Below are 18332 nucleotides of genomic sequence, written 5' to 3' on the forward strand. Positions count from 1 at the left end.
CGGCCGACATTCAAAATTATCATTAAAATCAAAACATTCGACATACACATGCCTATTTGAACGTGCGGCCAAATTTATGGATGGGCCAAATATTCCAATATTCATAGATTACAATGTTTTCAATCCAAAATTTTAGGACTAATTGTTTCTGCCCCTTTGTACGTAAACAATAACAGATCTCACAGAAATCTTCACATGCTTAAAGTTTTTTCATCCACCAAAACATATAACAGACGTGTTCATAGTAAATTATAAAATCTCACTAACACACAAATACGATTACTCCATATCCCACAATTACCACGTAAACGACTGAAAATAATATAAATAAGAGACCTCTTAAATAATTAATACCATTTTATTAATCCAAAACGGTTGCAAATGGGTAGCTTTCTCTGTAATGCCATTAACGTCATAATCAAAAATTGAAATCCGATCTGCTACTTGTATATAATACAGTTACAGTTGTAGATAAAAATAAATTAAGTAAAAAAAAAATTAGTAAACCCATGGCGTTTTTGCGACTGTTGGTTACCAGTACCGGTAGGAAAATTTTATAAGTACAGTTGTAATTAATATGTAAATTTTAAAAATCCCTTTAAAATATATTTGCATAATTGCAGACAAATGTCTTAAATATATTTTTTGGGTAGGTAGCAGCTTGATTAAATTTTTACCCACGTAGTATAGACTAAACCCGCACGACTGCTAAATGTTGCAGAAGTGTCGGGCTTGTGCGCCGTTATGGAAAAATAAAAACCAATAATTACTACGGAAATGAAGAAAATTTCATTAAAAATATATACAATTTTGCAAAATAAATATTAATTTAAACAAAGACTAACGCTATTTTCCACGAACCATAGAAAAAGCTTCTGAAACTGAGCCAATTAGCTCAAAACATGCAAATTTAAGAAATATTTATTCCACAGAACACTTTGTTAAAGTTTCCTTTTTTTGCACCAACCATCTAGATAAATATTAACTCTTATATGTTTAGCAGTAATAATTGACCTATTTAATTATTTCAGTTAATTATATTTTTATCTAAAGTCCTGTTTCAGAAGAAAAAGTTAGTGTCACGAAAACCATTTGAGCTATCGTGACTTCGATCCAAAAACAGGGAAAATACGAAAAGAGATGGGGAGTTGGTTTCCAAGTGGACCGAAGCCACAATAGCTCAAGAGCAGCAGTGTATTGAACCGAAGGTCGTGGATTCGAATCCCGTTCATAACACTTTTTCATTTCAACCAAGACTTCAGATAAAAGCATAATTAACTGAAACAACTATATAGAGTTTCTCTCAGTTGTACTAGAATGTTTTGTATAAGTTACTGCATTTTTCATGTTTTAGTCCTTAATAATTAAAATCTATATCAATCCAACCTGATTAAGTTTAACATGCCACCACAGATAGAAGTCGAGAGGCGCTTGTTCCGCTCACTTCTCGCTGGTAGTGACTTCCACTACGAACAATTTTTACATTTCCACGAGATTCTAAATTCACGCTGAACTGGCTTGGGTCTGTATAGTATCCACCGATCCCAGTCAAATTATTGACATGCTAACAAATACACTACGCCAAAACTGCGACAACGAATATTCAAACAACTAACACGACTGACCAAAATAACTACTAAACAAAACTACTTTTAATTCAACAATTTTAATACACCCCAAAAGAGGTTCTAGGGACGGACAATCCAACATCGTCCATTCTTGCAGAGCTGTTTCTAGAAAACCTCGAAGAGAACCACTGCTCAAAACTAACGGTTGAGAATAAAATACTACATTCATAGATACTAGATCTATAGATACGTCGACGATATAAAACGTACTTTGAGATCTAAACATTACGTTCACCATAGAAACTGATAATAACGGCAGCATCACTTCTTGGACTTAACATTCGCCAGATCCAATAATAAAATCGAAATCCAAATATACAGAAAACCCACCGACATCACTATAAATACACAATCCGACTACTCGCATCACCACAACAACGGAGGTGTAACATCCGTGATTCATAAAAACGAACAATTAGTAAGAAACTTAACAAAATCCCATTAAAAAGACGCAAAAGGAATAAAAATAAATTAGAATATATATATACTATATACAATACATTATATAAAGTATATAGTATATAGTATATAGTATATATACTATATACACGATATACAATATATTATATATTGCAAAAAATTCCACCCAATTGATTTTTTCGTTTTCTCGATAAAAGAAATTTCTGTCCTTAATTTGTCTCATTGTTTTTACCAACAAACAATTGTCTATGCTATGTTTTAAATTCAGAATATCAATTAGAGGAAAGCACATTTAATCCTTAATCCAAAATAAGATAAAGGATTTTTTAATGTTAATTTTTTATGTGTGGTGATTAGTGACCGTTAATCGATAATTATTCAGAAATCGTGAGATGCGGTCTGGTGTGAAGTAGGTTTCAGAAAAACATTTTCTAAATCACAGGTCCTGAAGATGATCTCAATAAAGATCGAAACGTTGGCTCGATAAAGAATAGTTACTTTTTTAATTTAAAATGTTTATTCAGTCTCATTTGAATTTTGAAGCAATAAACTGTTTAGATTTCATCTTAGTTTTCTTAATTTCAATTTTTACACTTACAAATGGTACTTAGTGCTGAGAATGTTGCGCGTCGTGTGGCACTTATTGATGATGAACGTTCCATCAGGTATTGCCTATATACGACTATTGCCATTGGAGAAAATATTACAAACCGACACCTCACTGTTGTTCAAGCGATTCATCAGCTCCAGGTGTCCAAATTTATGAACGGATTGCTCGAAGATGATTAAATCAGTATTGTCTGATGGCTTTTCGCCACGTAAGAGGACCTGAATTGACCAGAACACAAGGAGTTGCACGGCTCGTATTTTTGGAGGACACAGCCATTGATCTTGGACTCTAGGTCTACTGTAGTTTTTACAGATGAGTGTAGATTTGCTCTACCATCTCCAGATGGACGTGAAAGAGTGTGGAGAAGGCGCAATGAAAGGTACGAAGCCTGTAATTTTCCCAGAGTCAACCATTTCAAAGTAGATCAGTGATGGTGTGGGCGGGAATTTCAATGGAGAGACCTATTAAGCATAAAGGTTGTTGTAAGTGGCGCGTCTTTGACGGCCACTTGCTATGAGGTTGAAATTTTGGAACATAATGAGTTGCCTATCCTCGATGAAATCAGCGACGATCCTATTCTAATGCACGATAAGGATGTCCACCCAAACGTACCTTGAACAGCATAAGATCAAATCTTAGTCCGTTCTCCCTTCTTGAACCCCATCGAACATTTATGGAATAACTTCAAAAGACGAATAAGAGCACGTCCATCACTTCCTGATACGCTCCACGGTCATGAAAGTTCTATTCGTGAAGAATGGGCTAACCTCCAGCAAAGAGGCATTTTTAGACAGGTAGAAAGTTTTCTGAGGCGTCTTCGAGATGTAATTAAAGGAAGAGGAGGAGATACGCGATATTGAAATGTTAATTAAAAATTTAAACGAACATATTTTATCTGTCTGTATTTTCTTTTTTTCATTTTCCTTAGCAATTTTCTTTGTTTTTATTTGTATACAAAGCTTCAATTATTAATCGTTAAAAACATTAAATAACGGCAACTTTGATTAATATATAAAAAATATATACAAATCAAGCTATATTACAAGTGAGTGGAATTTAATTCTTATTTAATTCTGAAAAACAATATTTATTATTAAATTACGTTTAGATAAATTAAAATAATGGTAGTAGTAAAACAAAATCGGTTTTTTGGTCTTTTCTCAATACCGGAATAAACTCTAATTAAGCTGATTAAACGCTGAGCACTCTTCACAAATCTTATCTTTAGAATTATGTGGGACAGTCAGGCCACAGGCGGGTTATTGTTTCACGTCCGAACCACTGCTAAAGGCACTAACAACAGTAAAGTATCTTTACATATATTATATTTTTTTTTCAGAGAAGAAAGAAAAATCTTTGCTGAATTAAATTTTTACCTTTGTAGAATAGAGTAAACAGTCACGACCCGTGAGTGTAGACAAGAAAAGCATTACGCGTTACGGATTCATAAATTACTAAGAACTACTAAGAAGATTAACAATAATCTCAATAAAAATTATTTGCAAATCTAATTATTCAAAATAAGTCCAATTTTATTTTTTGGCGTGGAACATCCGTGCTTGATTAATTTTTTAAACTCTGTAGAATAGACTAAACCTGCACGACCTATGAGCGTTGCAGAACTGTTGGTTTATGCCCCCCTATGTCAAATTTATTTACATTATATTCTTTTTTTTAGAGAAGAAAAATGCATTACAGTTTTACCTTTGTAGAATAGAGTAAACTGTCATGACCCGTGAGTGTCGATAAAAATTAAGCATTACGCCTTTAAAGGTTCATAAATTACTAAGAAAATTAACAAAATCTCAATAAAAATTATTTACAAATCCAATTATTCAAAATAAGTTTAATTTTTTGGGGGTGGAACATTCTTTAATGCTTGTTTAAATTGTAGGATATACTAAACCTGCACGACTTATGAGCGTTGCAGAACTGTTGGTTTTTACTTCCTATGACAAATGTACTTATAACCAAAGCTATAATTACTTAATAAATTATAAAAATTCCTGGAATATGATTCGTCAACTTTAAACAATTTGTTAAATATATTATTCGTTGTATACAATTAGATACAATTAGACACTATGAAAAAAATTTAAAATAGAATAAACCTATCGCGATCTGAACGAACGACATGCGGACAAAGAAAGTTATGTATTATACAAATGTAAAATATCACAAAAGAGAATAACTTTAAAGCAATGAAAATAATTTATTTAAATAGAAAATACATTTTCTTTTTTAAGTAATAAAGAAAATGTAATTTTCTTTAATAAACAAGTGCTTTTAATATAGATTAGAGCTTTTAAAACAGAACGTGTATTCTTGTAGGAAAACGAAACTAATTTTAGTTACGCAGTGCTCTTTTGTGTATAAATAGAAATTTAATATCACAAACGGTTCCAGCGTGCATTCCATTATATTTCACGGTGTATGCACTTGACAACCTTCACAAAAGAATATAGCAAACCTAAAAACATCAAAACAAAATTAATTTACATTTTTATATAGAACAGGCAAATTATATTATTAAAGATTTCATACTTGCTTCAACGCGGTTTGACCGTTGTAACTTTTACAGTAAAATAATTATAAATATAAAAAAAACTATTTTCATTATTCAATTAACTATTGGTTATTTATATTATTGCATATGTTATTTTATTACATAATAAATAAACTGAATATTTTGGTTGGGATTGAATGAATGGTACAATTTTATTGAATTGTTTTCACACTCGATGAGTGTTTAATTATTGTTTATCGTGTTTCAGTTTATTTGAAACCCATCCAGACGTTCAGCAAGTTTTTATGCCCTTTAACGGAATAGAATTGGAAGACTTGAAACACAGCAAGCAATTGCGTGCTCATGCCCTCAGGTAAGCTATTTCAAATATCTATGTACAAGTAGTTTATCGATTAACTGTCGAGTCATCTATTATTTGACATGAAAAAGAGAAAACTGGCAAGAGTAAATGCTCAATTTATGAATTTAAATCTCAAAATAAACCAACGGTTCGACAGTCTAATTAGTAGGTAAAGATGTCCTGAAAATTGCGGGGTGTTGGAATTGCAATAAAAACTAATTCAAGTGATGATTACGTTGAATGCATTATTCCATCACATTCTCGACATTCGCGCTAATAATTTCATTGAAAGAGTCGAAATTAACACAAAAAAATCTAAAACTTATTGGAGGTTTTTTTTTCCAAATATCTTAAAATAGGACTCAGATGCATGCGGTCATGTATTTATGATTCCCATGTTGGGTGACTTTCTTACACACTCACTATGTATAGTCAAGGTATGACACAGTTCAATTCTTTGGGACTGATCGAATTAACCAAAATTCCATTTTTACCTTTGTAGAATAGATCGTAGGTCATATTCTAAGAATCAAATCTTCTTAAGGCTATATTAGACACGATTAAAAATACGATAAATTTGTCATATAACTTTTTTGCTTATTTCTCAAAATTTCGAATTATATAAAGTTCCATACTATAAAATGTCTTTTATTTATGGATTATTTATTAACTGGCAGTATCAGCTTAAAACTAACCACATCTAATGTTACTAATTGAATGATAGAAAGGCAATAGCCCGGTCCGGATTTATACAAACTTAGAAAAAGTTTTAAATACTGATAAATATTATTTCTTGCGTGTAAGACATATTCCTTCTTATCTCCTCTCTGAGGGGAAAATTTAACGGCAAGAATGGAATTCACGGTTACATTCGGTTTAGGGTGAAGGGGGCGAATCATAATCGCGGAACTGACGATCTAATTACCTCCTCAACCTTAAGTGAAAGTAAATTTGCTTCCTTGCTCTTTGCCCAATTAGAAAATGTTTATTTTATAAATTAACAAAATAAAATTAACACGTGGTCACCTGCATTGTAACTCATAAAATCGTCTTGTATTTTACTTGATCTTTAAATTAAACAGTTATATTCGACTTGGAAAAAATGAACTTCGGTGAGGTAGAAACTTAAGCACCACGACAATTTATTAAGTTTCTACCGAGCTTTCAACGATTATAGCGTCATCATCAGGGCTTCAAAATTAGGTAAAGCTCAGTATCTCGGTTAAAACATACATGTAAGTACATGCTTATATGTATATTACACGTACGTACATGCCCTTGTGGTAGAAGTTAGCACTTTAATTTAAGTTATCTATGTATAGTACAATTTAAAAAAAAAGCTTAATTAATCTTAAATGTGATATTCAAATGTACCTGAAAAAGTAATTTTATTAATTACTTATCATCTTTAAGTTATAATTGACTAAAGAAACTTTATGTAAGTATAAAACATGAGATGAAAGGAAGCTAGATTTAAAGTTTGAGTACAAATTTGATTTTTTTAAATTAAATTCACTATTAATTTACAACTAGGATATGAAAGAAACAGTAAGGAAACAACATGACAATGAGAAACAATTGGTTCTTATATAAATAATTAATCAGAAACCGTGAGATGCGGTCTGGTGTGATGTAGGTTTCAGAAAAACATTTTCTTTATCGTGCCAACGTTTCGATCTTCATTGAGATCATCTTCAGGGCTCAAAGTGTTTGTCTTCTGTATAATTGTGCCATTCTTGTGTATCGTGTTGAGAGTGCCCTTATATAAAGTTCTTCTTCTGTGTGTTCTTATATAAAGTTCAGCAGTTGCCACACTGACCTTTACTTCCCAAACTATCTTATCTGGTGTACCTCAGGGTAGTGTTTTGTCTCCCATACTTTATCAAGTGTACACGGCTGAAATCCCATGATCAAACCACCGCCTTGATTTTTTCAGACGAAAAAGATTCTCAAGCGATTCTGATGCGGTCATTTCCACACATTTTCAACAACAGAGTCCTGATTTTAAAAAGATGGTTCCTACTCACATTAAGTAGTTTCGCAACAATCCGGATTTCGAGCTCTTTAGCTCATCGTCAGGTTAAAGTGTTTCTACAAACACGTCTCTCGACATGAATTGTAGAAGTGAACCCGCTGATACCCCCGCCAACGCGACGTTCCAATGAGGAGCTGGGTTTTAATGGCGCTCAATTTGAACGTGCGAAAAGCGGGAATAATAACACAAATAACTCTTGTAATAGTAAATACTGTAAGAAATTAATTGTAAATTAGTGATTAAAGATAAAATATTTTCAAAAATTAGAATAATACCTTAATATTATTAAATTATTATAAAAATAATAACAATTAGAATAATTAGTTTAATTACTTAGACTTTTAATATTATTTATATACATATTTAAAATTTGAGGAAGATCAAAATATGTTATATTATTAATGCATTTATCACCATGTTCAATTTTACATTTTTTAATTTCAAATTTCTCAAACCAATCTTGTTCTCTCCCTTTGTTGAAACTATGTAACACTGTTGTATTTAAATTATGTTTTGTTTCTTTTAGATGGTCCTTAAATTCCGAAAATTTATTTCTACTTAGACAAGTGTTCTTTTACTCTCGTTTTTATTTCTCTACCGCTTTGACCTATATATTTAATATTTCAGTCATTACAATTGAGTTGGTACACTCCGCTTTTTGCCAAGTTGTCTACTTTGTCTTTAGGTTTTGAGAGGATGTTTTTAAGTGAACCCGTACTTGTAAAAGCTATTCTAAAACCTTCTTGTTTCAAAATTTTACTAACTTTTTCCGATAATTTACCAATATATGGCAAACAACGGAAACTTAATGATTCATGTATGGTGGGGTGGCTGAGTCCTATTGTTGATTCTTTTAAAGTTAATTTTTTTATTCTTTTAACTAGCAACCTATCAATAAATATATCTTGATACCTGTTGTTTTTTGCTAAGGTTTTAATAGTTTTTAATTCTTTTTTATAGTTATCAGGTGTTAGCGGAAGTTTTAACATCCGGTCTATGAGCCAAATGAAACCAGCAGCCTTTTGAAACCATGGATGGGAAGAATCCACCAGAATGGAATCATAGTGTCTGTAATTGTGGGTTTTCTATATACGTCTATTTCTATTAGGCTGTTTATTATGGACAATTTTAGGTCTAAAAAGTTCAAACAAGCATCTTTGTCAACTTCCAATGTAAAATTTATATTACGGTGTAGAGAACTAATTAGTTGGAGGAATTCTCCGAGATCTTCTAATGTTCCCGACCATATGCATAGAATATCTTCTACATAGCGTTTCCAAAAATGAACAAATTTAATTAATTTGTTTTTGATTTGAAGAGGTTTTTTTCGAAATTATCCATGAATATTTCGGCACAAAGTGGGGATAATGGAGACCCCATTGGTAACCCTTTAATTTGGTAAAATTTATTATTGAATTTACAATAATTAGATAGTAGGCATATATTTAAGAGTTCTATTATATCATTTTTTACAAATTCGTTAATAGAATTCCACACTCACCCCATCATTTATAATTTCTACAGAGTCCTGATGTGAAAAGAATAGCGACGAAAGTCTATCCATATGATCTGTCAAATTAATATGTTTAAAAAATACATCAAGGTAATTTCATCCTTGCGATATCAATTATTAAAAGTGATTAAATTATATAAACATACAAGAAATAAGGAAAGTAGGTAAGCATAACGTTTCTATTAAAAATTACGACTTTTATTTGATAAACATAGGCTTTGATGTTATCAACGCCTGTATTAATATTTTACAAAAAGTACTTTTATCTTATCGTATTTTTTTGTCGTTTGATAGTTAAAGTAGCATGGCAACTAACTATGGCGTCAAAGATTTAATTTGATACGATTTTTCCTGTTACCATCAAAGGATTTAATTCTAGGATTAAATTTAATACAAACGAACCGTCATACAGACTTAAAGGCGTTATCATGTGAACTGAACTGGAAATTCACGCGCTCGCATTTATTCTCCAATCTATATAAAAAAGAAATCGAGTTTTTTTCCCTCCTTGTTTAACAATGAATATATTCGCTAATAACTTTGTACATCTAAGGGTTTAACCGTCGGTTTGAACGGGAAAACCTCCGTGGTTTGTTTGAGGCCAAGGGCTATGGTTTGACATGGTGGTGTAACGTCACGTATCAAGCGTTAGCTGGTATCAGCCATGACTAAACCGATAAATTGGATGGGTTTAGAATGGGGAGATCACAGGCTGTCTCACAACTTAACTCTTTCCTTTATGAACTACACGCCATTACAATATTTATCAAGTCAGTAACAAGATTTCCGCCTATGTAAACAGAAAACGAGAAACCTCCTTGTGTTTAAGCGTGTAAAACTACTTCAATTATGCAATTGTTTCAACCTGAAGTTCGTAATGTGTAAGCTTGTGTTATTTTATCACTGTTCCTTCATCAAAAAATCCATAACACATTATTTCATTTGTTTCAGTTGTTTGTTCATTGAAAGCCGTGGAACAGATACTGAATATAATTTTATTAGTCCTAAAATTGTTCATAATAAACAACCTAATTGAAATAGACGTATATAAAAAATCCACAACCACAGACACAATGATACCAGCGGATTCTTCTCACCTATGGACTCAAAAGGCTGCTGGTTTCATTTGGTTCCTAGACCTCCCATTAACAATAAAAAATAATTAGAAACTATTAAAACCTTAGCGAAAAACAATAGATATCAAGAAATATTTTTTGATAGGTTGCTAGTTAAAAGAATTTAAAAAAATAACATTAAAAGAAACAACTAGGGTTCAGCCACCCCATCATAAATAAATCATAAGGTTTCTGTTGTTTTCCATACATTGGTGCACTATCGGAAAAAGTTAGTAAAAATTTTAAATAAGAAGGTTTTAGAATAGCTTATAGAAGTACGGGGTCCCTAAAAAACATCCTCTCAAAACCTAAAGACAATGTAGACAACTTGGCAAAAATGGGGTATTTTAGTAGACAACTTAATTGTAATGATTGCGACATTAAATAAATAAGCCAAAGAGGTACAGAAATAAAAACGAGAGTTCAAGAACACTTGCCCAAATCGGAAATTAAGTACCATCTAAAAGAAACAAAACGCAATTTAAATTTAAATTTAAATAAAAGTGTTACATAGTTTCAACAAAGGGAGGGAACTAGATTGGTTTGAAAAATTTTAACATAAAAAATGTAAAATTGTAATAGATTTTGAGATACCTCCTATTTCAAATATGTGCATAAATAATATTAGACGTACAAAATAATCTAATTAATTAATTTAATTTTTATACATTTTATCATTAATTTACTAATCTATTATTAAGGTATCATTTTAGATTTTATCTTTTTTTAATTAATCAAAATAAATAAACAAATAATAAAAATATAATTAATTAAAAATAAAATAAAATAAATAAATAAATAAAAAAAATTTAAAAAATTAATCACTAATTTATAATTAATTTTTTACAGTATTTATTATCATTCAATTAATTAAGGTTTTTCGTTGAGATAAAAAAGTCAGTGTCACGAGCGGGATTCGAACCCACGATTTTCGGCTTGATACGCTGCTACTCTACAACTTGAGATATCGTGACTCATGAAACACTTGAAAACAATTTTTCAAAAGACCCACAAAAACGTATTGGAGTACCAACTGGGTATAAGGCACACTAATCTAACCTCTTGCAAGAAATTTTAAGATAAACTATTTTCATGCTGTAAAAGAAAAGAAAAACACTTGAAAACTTTTTTCATAAGACGCACAAAGAAGTAGTGATGTACTGTTTCGGTACAGGGCACACTGATCTAACCTCTCGCAGGAAAAAAAACCAAAATAAAGCAAACTCGTGGAAACACAATGGTCGACCAAATAAGAAACCTTAAGAAAATTTAAGATAGATTTAAAATTTGAACAATGGCAAAAAGGAGGGAAAAATTCAAAAGGTGGGGTTGAGATGGGAAGTTAGTGTCCGAGTGGATCGAGGTCACGATATCTAAAGTTGTAGAGTAGCGGCGTATCAAGCTGAAGGTCGTGGGTTCGAATCCCGCTCGTGACACTGACTTTTTTATCTCAACGAAAAACCTTAATTAATTGAATGTTAAACCTTAATTAATTATTTATATAAATTGAATGATATTAATTGATCAAGTGGACCACGAAAAATAGTGAATTTAAGTATTTATTAATATAATATTTGTTTTGTGCTATAATTCCCGCTTTTCACACGTTCAAAATTGAGCGGCATTAAAAACTAGCTTTTCATTGGTACATTTACAATTCATGTCGAGAAGCGTGGTTGTAAATTCCTCCAACGTGATGATGAACTATAAGCACGAAATCCGGATCGTTGAAAACAACTGTGTGTGGGAACTATCTTTTTAAAAAGAATGAACGACACACTCACTCCACTGAATATAATATTAAGGAGGTTATTCTACCTGTCAAATTGGACTAAACCGTCTTAAATGTCTATAGTCTGATTCTGAATTTTATTCAAGATATTTCACTTTTCTGCTAGTTCAACCTTTCACCTTTCCAAAAAAATATCCCGTATCTTATAAATCCTACTGTAAATTAGATTACATTAATAAAAAGAGCATTAAAAATGGTATGAGTTTCATTTGTTTTTTCATTGTAACCTAAAGTAAACAAAGTACCAAATTAGGTAGAACATAACATTTTACGAGTTTTCAACGTGTCTAAAACGTCTTATCTAAAATTGTATAATTTATTTATTAGACTCTGTAAATAATCACAGATACGGCACATGCAAAAACGTTGCCGCTACGAACGAGCTTTCAACACACGTACTAAATTTCTTAAACAGCAGTGAAAAATGAACATTTGATTTCTGAAAATTTAAATTTTTGGTTCCAAATTTTAAGGTTTAAAAAATTTGTCATTAAGATGTTGAAACTTCTATTAAAAAATAATATAAATAATGCAACGTAAACAAAAATAACTCTTTGGTGCAAAATTGAACTTAAGAAAGAACAAAAATACAGAGAACTTTTAAAAATTACGTATATTCCATACCTGGCTCAACTAAGGTCAACTTCAGGGAAAGGATTGAGGAATCCTGTGTCGTCGTGAAAAAAAAGAAGCAGGATGATCTGTTGAGGGCAGTAAAATCTGTCAGAAAAGGATTTCAAATTTATATTCTTCAAGAAGATTGACTTTTTGAACATTTTAATTTTATTTTACTTGGGGGAATATGCATGTAGAATAACCTTCTAAGGTAATGACGCCTGTTAATGAGAAATCCTGTATAATTAAATTAATAAGTAAAAGCGGAGAAATCAGAAGGCAAAATATTGGAGTAAGAGCACAGAAGAGTTTAAAGGATAAAAAGCTCAAATGGTAAGCAAACAAATATGAAGAAGAAATGTCAAAAAAGAACCGAGTTTCAAATATGAACAAATAGAAAAATACATACAAAAGTTTGCGCAAAAGCCTGAAAAATAATATGAAAATAAATTGAAAAAGAATGTACACAAGAGAAAAAAGCCATGAGATGTTAGTTGAAACGCGAGTAAAACTTATAACAAAAATTAACACCATAAAGGAGTTCCATATAAAAGCAATAAGCAGTGGGAAAATGCGGACAAATTTAATATTCTTAAAATATAAAAATTACCTTGGAGTTGAGAAAAACAAAAAGTCAAAACTGAAAATTAGCACACAAAGATATGGGCCAAAGTGATTCAAGTTTTTCTGGATCTGACTTCTGTCAGGAAAATCTTATTTTCGTTTTATATGCAATCGATTCTCACTGACTGCGTCTTTTAAGATAAGAACCACACAAATGTGATGAACCCCTCAAACCTTTCACACCCATAATCGATATTTTCTGTGACTATGGGTCTTATCATTCAATTGACAGGAGATAATTTTGTAAAACTTATCTGGTCCCAGGGAACCCCAGGGGGGGAGGATAGGAATGTGAGGCACTTTAAAAACAGAAAGATTAAGAGACTAAAACAAATAAACATTATAATAAAATTAAATCCATTACATTTAGTGGTCCGATTGACCAATTAATATCTTACAATTAATTAAGGTTTTCAGTTGAGATAAAAAAGTCATTGGCACGAGCGGGATTCGAACCCACGACCTTCGGCTTGAAACGCCGCTGCTCTACCACTTGAGCTATCGTGACTTCGATCCACTCGGACACCAACTTCCCATCTCAACCCCACCTTTTGAATTTTCCCTCCTTTTTGCTATTTTTCAAATGTCGTGTAATCAGGATTCGATTCTCGGCGACAAATGAAATGGGCACAGAGAGCTTTAATGAAGATATACTTCGTTTTACTTATTAAATCTATTAAACTTCGTGGTCGAATTGAACAAAGAACTTCTTTCAATTAATTAATTTTTATGTAAGGTATTGGTCGTGATAAAGTGGGTCGAAGCCACGAGCAGCTGCGTATTTAGCCGAAGGTCTTGGGTTCGAATCCCGCTCGTTACACTGAATTTTTTATCTCAACGAAAAACCTTAATTAATTGAATGTTAATAAATACTGTAAAAAATTAATTATAAATTAGTGATCAATTTTTTAAATTTTTTTTTATTTATTTATTTAATTTATTTTATTTTTAATTAATTATATTTTTATTATTTGTTTATTTGTTTTGATTAATTAAAAAAATTTTAATTCCTTACATAAAAATTAATTATAACAAAAGTGAGAGAAAGAAATTTGTCTCATTTAAAAAACACGATGTTATTTTACTTTTTACAAATTTCAATTTATAATATAATTGTTTAGGAACTTTGTAACAACTTTGATGGATTTCCTTCAGGACATTGTTAGAAAGTAGTAGGTACAAGCACCTCACCCAATTTGCCGGACGGACTACATCAAGGATCCTTTTGTTCGATCAATCCAAGTTTATTTATTTAAAAATAAACCTCCTAAAAACACCTATTTTGTTTCAATGAAAAACTATGGGGACTTGACTCTAGAATTCCCCTTTAAATTGTAATCTGCTATAGCAAGAAAAAGTATAATTTATAAAAGAGTAATTTATTTTTTTGCCCAAATTATTGTTCGGGAAACGTCACAATCATAAATTTACCTCATTCACACTGGTTAAAAGCAAATTCATCTTCTTAATTAATTTACAACAGCCTCGAAGACACCTAGACGTCAATTTATTATTTACTAATGAGAGGTTTGTCTCAAGTTAACGCGGAGAAATTCTTCCTAGAAAATCAATACCCTGTCATACATTATCCAAACAGTATTTATTTTTGCTAGAATTGCACGGCGTATTTCGTAGCGTTTTATTATATTGCGTTAACGTAATAACTCAAGTTATGAGAGTAAAGCCTTGAAATCGAATATGTTTGAAGGGGCCAAGTTTGAGGTCTTGGCCTGACCAAACCTAAATGTCTCAGATAACGAGATCCGGGAATCAATTTACCGGCAAACCGTAATATAAGCAATTCCGTACAAACATAAAATTGTTTCCATTATCGGACATTTCTATAGTGATATCTTTTCCGCCGATCCGCCAAGGGTTTACGGATTGTTCAATAAGTTCGCATGTTGAATCCAATATTTCTCTTGATGAGACTCAACAGTTAAGATTGAACAAGTTGTTATGAAACTTGAACCGATTAAGTCTTAAAACGGCTTTCAACACGTAAATCGTTTGAACAAAAGAGACGGTCTTTTTCATTATTTGACATTCCGGTTCCTTAGCTGTTCAAAGAACCAACCAAACCCTTCGTTCGGCCGGATTAATTGTGATATTTAGGTTTCGTGCGATTGGGGCATAAATCTTTTAGCTCTTGCCCCCAAGTGAGATAAGAAAAGTGGACCCTTTGCCCCGGCAAATTGGACAGACAAAATGAGTCTCAATACCTTACAATATCGGCCGACTTAAGTGAAACCAATCCTGTCCAAAATTTATTAAAAGAAAGGATTTGAAGCTTATAACTTGACGTAGGAGCGTAATTGAATCCTACTCAAATCAAATTTTTACAAATTAAAATATGGGATGACACGTACAAATAAATATCCAATATAATAAACATTCTCAATTTTTTAAGGTTTTTTTATTAAAAAAAAATACAAATCGAGTTAACGTGGTAGATTTTTGTTCCTACTATAAAACAAGTCACGAATCTTAAAATAGACAAAGTAGTCGTAACTTCGAAGCTAAGATCAATAAGAGATCCACCACATTCACGGACTTTACGGCCAATAAAAAGTTGTTAAGAACACACTTAAAAGGCTAAAAGATTCATGGATCGCAGTGAATTCAGTTCAGAAAGTGAGAAACAAACTTCAGAATAAAGGAATTACTGTCTTTAATACAAAACACACAAAAAGGAGAAAAATTGACGGACTTGACAACCTAGAGATATACAAACAAATACCACTTCAAGACGGAAAACTTATAAATGCACAAACTCACCTTCACACACTTCTAAAAACACAACATAGAAAAACTAAAACGTTCAGAAGAAAACAATATAAAAATCTGTACGACAAAAATTAAAAAGTAACAACGCTTAAATAATTACTGGCACCGGACATAACCGAAATCACCCAATAAACACAATAACCACGCCCCATACCTCAAACGCCCCTAGCGACAGCCTAAGGACCCAACATATAACCCCTACTCAGATAAAGTGACAGACAGTTCCTCACTGAAGATGACACAATGCAGAAAGGCTTGTAAGTAGTTCAACAAACCCGCGAGTAAAGACCTACCGGTTCGGCATGAACTTGCAATTAAAAAAAGACATGTGTGGTATTCAGTGACAGTTGATTATTTGGAGATCGTGAGATGCGGTCTGGTGTGACGTGGATTTAGAAAAGCATTTTCTTTATCGTGTCAACGTTTCGATCATTATTGAGATGATCTTCATGGCCTGGGATTTATAAACATTGCCTAAATTACACAAATACATGTAAGATGTGAAAAAGTGAATTTATACAATGATAGAAATTTTAGATTCAATTCTATCATTGTATAAATTCATTTTTTCACATCTTACATGTATTTGTATAATTTAAACAATGGTTATAAATCCCAGGCCCTGAAGAAGAGCTCAATAAAGACCGAAACGATGGTCCGACAAAGAAAATGTTTTTCTGAAACCTACATCAGACCAGACCGCATCTCACGATCTCTGAATAATTATCAATTAACGGTCACTAATCACCACACATTATTACTATTGTTTGTGTTCTGTTTGTGTTAATTTATTAAAATGAAAGTAATTTATTAGAGAGAATGCCGTGGGTTCTACCCCGTCCCTGGGAATATCAAGTACGTTGGGGGTGAGTGTGTGACGTCTTGAGTGTAAAAGAAATATATTAGCGAGAATGCTGTGGGTTCAACCCCGTCCCTGGGAATATCAAGTACGTTGGGGGTGAGTGTGTGACGTCTTGAGAGTAAAAGTAATTTATTAGCGAGAATGCTGTAGGTTCAAAACCACAAGGTACAAATACATGTAAGATGTGAAAAAGTGAATTTATACAATGATAGAAATTTTAGATTCAATTCTATCATTGTAAAAATTCATTTTTTCACATCTTACATGTATTTGTGTAATTTGAACAATGTTTATAAATCCCGGGCCCTGAAGATGAGCTCAATAAAGACCGAAACGTTGGCCCGACAAAGAAAGTGTTTTTCTAAACTTACCCCACATCAGACCGCATCTCACGATCTCTAAATAATAATTAATAAAAGACATTACATTTAGTATTTGAAGTTTACTTACATAAAAAAAATGCTTTTAACAGAAAAAACACCTGCCAAGATTTGATTGTGCAAAAACTTCTACAAGACTTACCCAGAAAGAAATAAACCGGTTTAACATATTTTTAGAAGAAGCAGAAGAAAAATAACTTTAGTCTGGGACTGGTGTCTCCTAAGAATAATATACATGAAATTAATAAAGTAAGTTTTCCTTCTATGTTATTAGAAATAAAATTAAATAAAAATCTTGGCACAATGTATTCACTGTATGTAAGAAAAAATAACAAGAATATTAAACAAAAATATCAACTAATAACATAAGGTTTCTGTTTGGAGGGAGAGGAGATTATACAGGTGCGATTTAAAGGAAGAAAAGAGTAAGGGAGTTCGCATGACGAATAGAAAGAGTAAGGGAGTTCCAGAGTTTAGGGCCTCGGATCAGAAAGGATCTTTCGAAGGTATGGGTTATATGTTGCGGAAGGATAAGGTCAATTGGGAATGAGCGGGTGTTACGAGTGTCATGGGAGGAGTTGAATTTGAGCGATTGGAAGATGTAAGGAGGACGACGAGTGTAGATGGACTGAAAAAGAAAGCAACCTAGGAAATACTGTGCGCGGAAAGAGGGGTAGAGCCAGGAAAGTTGGGAATACGACCCCGACACCTTGGACCCCCGTGGGGTCTGAACAGGAATCTTACGCAACAATTCATAATACACTTTAATCGCACGTCCCTCCGAGGGACCACCGTATGCCACATAGCTCGACATCGAAGAAGGGAAAGGGAACATACAATGAGTTTGAGGGTGGAGAAAGGTAGGGAGGCATGTGAAATAGGCTGAGGGAGGCAAAACAATGGCGGAAAATTTGAGGATGCCAGGAAAGGTTTTGTTCAAAGACTACTCCTAAGTTTTGACCCGAGGAGCAGAATGGAATGAGATGGTTATTTTACATGAGAGGTTGGATGCTGGTGAAGGAATTAGGAGTTGCCTGCACCCAATAATTATGGATTGTGGGCTAGAGAATTTTTATGTGCCCAT

General features: G+C 32.4%; 1 protein-coding gene and 1 non-coding gene across 2 annotated transcripts in view; one reads left to right on the plus strand and one right to left on the minus strand.

Annotated features, from left to right (window-relative positions):
- Positions 1 to 5432: 5432 nt before the first annotated feature.
- LOC106670056 (cytoglobin-2-like) overlaps positions 5433 to 18332 on the plus strand; it is a gene marked incomplete at its 5' end in the record, with an annotated part of 40650 nt that continues 27750 nt past the window's right edge. Inside the window, one exon of the mRNA XM_024230270.1 lies at positions 5433 to 5537. Coding sequence (XP_024086038.1) covers positions 5433 to 5537 — 105 coding nt within the window. The remainder of the gene's footprint in view (positions 5538 to 18332) is intronic.
- Trnae-uuc lies at positions 13655 to 13727 on the minus strand. The gene has a single exon. It is a non-coding gene; the product is annotated as a tRNA-Glu (tRNA).

This window comes from Cimex lectularius, unplaced genomic scaffold (assembly GCF_000648675.2).
Source record: "Cimex lectularius strain Harlan isolate CLEC.00 unplaced genomic scaffold, Clec_2.1 scaffold49, whole genome shotgun sequence".
Classification (NCBI taxonomy): Eukaryota; Metazoa; Arthropoda; class Insecta; order Hemiptera; family Cimicidae; genus Cimex; species Cimex lectularius.